At 38.9% G+C, this 6,367-nt stretch overlaps 1 protein-coding gene across 1 annotated transcript in view; it reads left to right on the top strand.

Annotated features, from left to right (window-relative positions):
* rab18 (RAB18, member RAS oncogene family) overlaps positions 1 to 6,367 on the top strand; it is a 14,195-nt gene that overhangs the window by 2,697 nt on the left and 5,131 nt on the right. Inside the window, exons 2-4 of the mRNA XM_015389849.1 lie at positions 1,232 to 1,287; positions 5,321 to 5,382; positions 5,573 to 5,645. Of these exons, the coding sequence (XP_015245335.1) occupies positions 1,232 to 1,287; positions 5,321 to 5,382; positions 5,573 to 5,645 (191 nt within the window). The remainder of the gene's footprint in view (positions 1 to 1,231; positions 1,288 to 5,320; positions 5,383 to 5,572; positions 5,646 to 6,367) is intronic.

Here is a 6,367-nt window from a genome sequence, read left to right as displayed (position 1 = left end):
TATCTGTCATTTGTGTGTTTTTAGCTTTCTTCCTGTATGGGAAGCTTTTCAAAATTTGAAACATTAGTGCAGTGGTTTATGTTAAAATAAACCTTTGGGTTAAAGTTGTCGCAAGCAGGTTTTTCTTGTGTTTCTTGTGAATTTGGTCTTAAATTTTTATTTAAACTGGCATTAAAAAGTCTTAAAAAGTCTTGAATTTAACTTTCCTTATGTTGTAGGAACCCTGCCAATAAGGTTTCTTTGGCAGAGTAACGATTTTGGTTGATGGATAATTTTAGGGCTTCAGCATAGCTAAACGGGGAGCTCCTTTAGCACTTCAGGACAAGCGTTGGCTTTTGATCCGTCCACTTGATGCTTCATCCTGGCATCATTCAACAGAATTTAGGCACCAACATTCATGGAGCTAAAAACAGTGTTTGTTTTTCCCCAAAAATATGAAAATCTAAGCATTCTCAAACTTATTGCTGTTTCCATGGAAGAATTGTTATCACTAGACAGATATTAAGAGGTAGGATGTTGTCCATGTTCTTTTCCTGTGGTTCTGCAGCTTGATGTTGACGGATGCTGTGGCTCCAACATAAACCTTCCTGGCATGGTGCTCTTTATGTTTAGTATTTAATCAGTCAGATCAACGGCAGTGTTTCCATGAAGCTGTGTTGTGTCATTAGTTGCAGTAGGCCCCTCGGTTCATGATTAGTTTCAGATGTCGTGATGATTATTATCCTGATCCAGGGTTTTTAGCATTAGTTTAGGAAATGAGTGAATTTATTTTTATTCTATCACTTCCGATCATCAGGAAGATTTCTGCTTGGCTCACATTTTATTTACGTTAAACCAGTGGTTTCCACAGCACCGCTCCGTACCTCAGTGGACCTAAAACACTAAAAACATGTTGCTGTTTCCTTCACTGCATACATGGATTCTATAGAGCTTTGTTTTGGTCAGTAAAACCTCCGCAATAGCTATGAGATGATGGACTTTAGACTTACGGTAATTAGTCACTGTTAGGAAATGCCCTATGCCCTATGTGTGCTGCTGACATCATCCGAAGCATATGTATGTCTATGGTGGAGGCAAAGAGCAAAATAATCAATAGAAAGATACTAAGATGCAGATTTAGATGAGTTTAGTGGACATTTGATCCAGGGGACAGGAAATCGTGCTTGCAGCAGAATCTGGCAGTGATTCATAATGAGACCTGACCTCCTCCTTCCTGTCTTCCCATCAACAGCCTCCTCCTAAGATTCACAGATGACACGTTTGACCCGGAGCAATCAGCCACCATTGGTGAGTAAAGACAAAACATATAAAAATGATATAGAAATTGTCTTAAATCTAAATTCTTTTAGATAACTAAATGGTTTGATTGGTGAGAAATGCCAAAAGGATTCCTGTTTGTTATAACGGTGAAAAATTCAAATAAGTGGAATTTAGGCCCTTTAAACTCAGTAGGAAAGCCTAGCTGTTTAAGCCTCTGATAGGTTGACTTTATCATTAGTTAACCGCATTTATAATTATATATGTAAGGCAGTTTTAAAGTACAGTGTGTAATATTTGGAATAGTAGCCTTTCAAAATGTCCCCACTTTCCTTGATTCGTCCTTGTCAGTCCCCTTCATTTCCTTTTTAAACACCTAAAATACTCTTTCTGTCATGATTTGTGGACATTAAGATCTAAAGAGAAGCGTCATCTCCTGGTCAGACCCTGTAATTCAGTGGAAGGGTGGAGTCGGAGTAAAAAAATATGCACGCCCAGAGAAGGCCAGTGGCTGGAAGTTGGAGGGGATTTTGCTGCCATTCCGCTGGCTTTTGACTTGGAATGGCCATTTTGAACGGCTGCTACTGTACAGGGATTTACTGGTATATAGAATCTATATTTATTTTATTATCACCTATGAACTGAGAGTCTCAATATTTGTTTGCCTTGCCTCAGAAATTTATATTTATACCTGTATAGGAGTGGGTTTCCATTTGTGGAGGGGGGCATCTTTCATTGCTACGGCAGACCAGAGCTGACAAACTAGGGGCTATAGAGATCGCCATTACGGAAAGTTAGGCCCATATCCAATCCTACACAGAGTGATAAAATACTACTTCTAAAAATATCTATTTAGACTAGACTTACATCGGCTACGACCCTCAACGGCCCGGTTATTATGAAGGTGACAGATTTCAAGTGCCAGTTTACACTTTTTTTGTTGTTGTTGTTTTCCATGAGGACCCGCATCTTCCCCCTGCCCTCGCTCCATGGTTATTTTGGTTAGAGTGCCTAAACAGGGGGACAAATAGTGTGTGGCGGTGGATTCATACTTGGATGAGATCCCAATACTGTGTGGGAATGACCTTAAATCGGAGGTCTTAAACAGGGCGGTTGCAGAAGTTTTTTTTTTAAATATTCCCCCTGCTATTTTTTTCAACTAATTGAAATGTCTTTAAATCCACATTAACATGAATCCAACAGACTGTAGTAAACAGATAAATGGAGGCAGAAGATGTCTTTCATTCATCAATGCACACATTCAGCGACACACAGGAGCTCTTTCAAGCTGGGCACCGTTTCATTCACAACACCTGTCCCATCAATGAGGAATCAGAAATACTTTAATAATCCCAGGGAGAAATTGCTTTCGTTACATTACTCCATCTGTAATATAGTGACTATAGGACCGGTTTGATGTAACACAATTTAATACAATATATGTTCTTAAGGGGTGCCCACACCATCTCGCCATCAGTTTCAGGGTCCCCTGCCTTAAATTATTCAATTCAGAAAGGAGATGTTTTCTGCAGTGATTTTTGGTTTACTCGAATTACTAAACTTGTTCCATATTTTTTAGCTGTATTTAGATTGTAACTGGGCTGTATGCAAATCTATACGGAACCACCAAAAGCCTTATTGTATGTCTCATTGGGAGGCGAATGACTCTGTAACGAAGACTATGTAACCTAACGAGTAACTCCTCTCTCAGACCACAGCACATGTAGGTTTATTTGTGTTTGTGCTGCTGGTTCGCTGACAGATGAACCTTCAACAGCGTTATGCTTGGGTTTCACTGAAAGCGTTTTTGCTGCGGATTCTGCCAAGCACCCTATTCCATCAGGCTAGGGATCAGAGTTGGATTTTTACTCTGATCACGTGAGGATTTTATCATAGTGCAGCAGTAACTACTACATACTACAACGCGGCACCGAGGGGCCCTGAAGGACCACATGGGATGCCCTTATAGAACAACTCACTAGTACTCCTGTTTTTTAATCTTTTATAGAGCATTAGACATTGTTTCAAATAAAATTAGAAATGAAAATATATTTATAATGTACAAAGTTTAGGTGAACACTGACCCTTGTAGTTAATTGGTCAGTATTGGTCACCCTTCCTATGACTCGGTACCCTTGAATTGGCCCTGAGCCTTAAAAATGTTGGTGACCCCTGATGTAGACTTTAAATAAAGTGGTCATTTGGCCAATACAACCGGTATCTGGTATGGCTGCTCTCTATCTGGTCACCTTACCTTTCTGCCACAGCAGGTAATGTTGTTTTGATGTTTTGGAGTGAAATGCGATCCACAGTCTGCCCATGGATTATTAAACTCCACCAGAACCACTTTGCTTTTTACAGGATTCCTGCGGGTCCTTAAAAAGTCTTAAAAGGCATTGAATTCTTCAAAATAAAATCAAGGCCTTAATTGGTATTGAAATGTCTTAAATTAGTCTTTTGTAGGTCTTATTTTTTAAAACATCATAAATAGGATTATTTTTATTTTTGTAATCTAAATAAAACATTAAAATTGAAAAAAAAAAAATTATATAGCGGAACCAATAAAAGCGTTGTTGCGGCCGGGACATTTGGGAGATGCACCATTAACTTTTTGTCTGGAAAATATGAGCAAGTGTAAATGTAACCAAAATTGTCTCCAGCCAAGAGTTTTCTCCATGGCTAAAACCAGGGAACATACATGAGGCTCAGTGGATTTTGTGCAAGAAGCGATTAAAGCTCGGAACGATGGGAATTAAGGCAGTGGAGTCGCACAGGCGAAGCGCGAACACAAAGCGTCAAAATCAAGTTACGGAGAAACAGCCGGTATTTCTCAGTTTAGTTCCACCCTTGTCTCTGCAACGCCTCCACTTATCACCAAATCAAACATACTAAGAAAACCATACAAAGAAAAATAGCTGCAAAAAAGACTTAGCACTGGTTATGTTGTGGCTTTAAAACTGATTTGTTTTGTTCCCTGCTAAAACAAAGTTTGTGAATTCAGTTAAATAATTGTTAAAATATATCTGTCATTTGTGTGTTTTTAGCTTTCTTCCTATATGTGAAGCTTTTCAAAAATGTAAACATTAGTGCAGTGGTTTATGCTAAAATAAACCTTTGGGTTAAGTTGTCGCAAGCAGGTTTTTCTTGTGTTTCTTGTAAATTTGGTCTTAAATTTTTATTTCAAGTGGCATTAAAAAGTCTTAAAAAGTCTTGAATTTAACTTGTCTTATGCTGTAGGAACCCTGTTTTAGCAAATGACCTTCTGCCTGAACGATTTGCTCTATTCTAAATTGTGAAGGACTTAAAGCATCAAGCCTGAAAACTTGAACAGTCGCGTATTTTTGGAGAAGCGTCCAGCTGGGAACACTTCCGGGACGCTTCGCGTTCGCACAGGATGATATCATTCTGACTAGCTGCGATCAACGGATGATCCACAATGTTAAAGCATTATGGCTGATTTATACTTCCAAACTAGGCCGTCTGGTAGGTGACACGGTGAACGCAGAGACGTCCCCGCAGATAGCAGACAGAAGGCCTCTGATTGGTCAAATCTACATCCGCTCTACACTATGCGTGTTTTCCTACCTTACCAGCTTGTTTTGTTTCCTCAGTAAATTGACCAGAGTGTCTCAGAGTCGGAACAAACACACCCAAAGGGGGGTGGTGGGCTTAGTCATTCACATTAGAGAGGGAAGCATGGTATGTTCTTGCTGATTGTTTCCACAGGTTTCTTTCTGTGGCCGTTTTCAGTTCAGGCTCACATGTTTCTCAGCTTAACACATGAAAACCACAGCGTCCCCTTAGCGATGCATTCGGATGCGCGGCCACAGCCTTGTTCATCTACTGGACCTGAGCCGGACCTGACGTCCGCTTTAGCAGGAGCTCAGAGGCAGTTTGTGGTTCTGTGTGTTTTGACAATTCATCAGCAATAATTGGTCTGGCTGCCTGATATGATATTCTTGGCAGTAACTGAGCCAACCTGTGCGAGTCATCATCCTCGGAGCGAAGAATGAGGTAATGGTGGCGCTCTGACCGACTGTCTTGAATTGTTTTTGTTGTCCAGGTGTCGATTTCAAGGTGAAGACCTTATCTGTGGATGGTAACAAGGCAAAGCTGGCAATCTGGGTGAGTTTAAATACATTTAAAGATCATTTGGTTCTTTTATATATAGGGAACAAACCAAAGCCTGTGTGGTTGTTGTTCTTCCAAGTTGCCACAAGATGGCGATTGTGTATCAGGAATGAGTTTGTTCTCATAATGTCTGGAAGGACTTTTAACCCTAAGTGATTGTCTTATCTTTTTTCTTTTTTTACAGGACACTGCTGGCCAGGAGCGCTTTCGAACCCTGACACCAAGTTATTACCGTGGAGCCCAGGGAGTCATCCTGGGTAAGGAAATCTTTTAATAAACTCATGACTTTCTAAAGTCTTTACGAAGAGCTTTAGTTCCAGTCAGTAATTTTTTCATTTCAAATAATAATAATGAGAAACGTCTACTTCTGCTTTTTCTATATTAAAGACACAACATACTCAAAATGTGCATACTGTTTAATGGTTGAATAGATAGAATAAATCTACATAATCTCATTTTATAAAGTTTTCATTCAAAGGAAGGGCACAAAAAAATAGCTTTATATACATTAGGGCTGCAAATAATGATTATTTTGCAAATCAATTAATCTGTCGATAATTTTTTTTTTTTTTTTTGATTAATCGTTTAATAACTAGATAGCCAAAGGTTTGTTTAAGAAGATTTTTTTTTTCACAGAATTAAACCAGGTGTATATAAACATTTACCAAAATTCTTCATAGAGCATATTGACAGATTTTTATTTTTTTTTTTATCTTAAATGCAAAATGATTATATATATTTTTTTCACATTTTTGGTATAATTACTGACTCTAAGTGGATTGTTCAGTCAGTTAAAGCAGGGTTCCCACGGGTCCTTAAAAAGTCTTAAAAGGCATTGAATTCTTCAAAATAAAACTAAGGCCTTAAAGGAATAGTACACCTAAAACATGATTAGCCTTCATTTTCTACTCACCCCCATGCTGAACAACACTCTGGAGTACTTTTTTGATATCTCAAATGTATCTGGAGATCTGGGAGG

This window comes from Cyprinodon variegatus, unplaced genomic scaffold (assembly GCF_000732505.1).
Source record: "Cyprinodon variegatus isolate N-32 unplaced genomic scaffold, C_variegatus-1.0 Scaffold476, whole genome shotgun sequence".
Lineage (NCBI taxonomy): Eukaryota > Metazoa > Chordata > Actinopteri > Cyprinodontiformes > Cyprinodontidae > Cyprinodon > Cyprinodon variegatus.
Note: the sequence above shows the minus strand (reverse complement) of the source record. Positions and strands in the feature narration are given on the sequence as shown.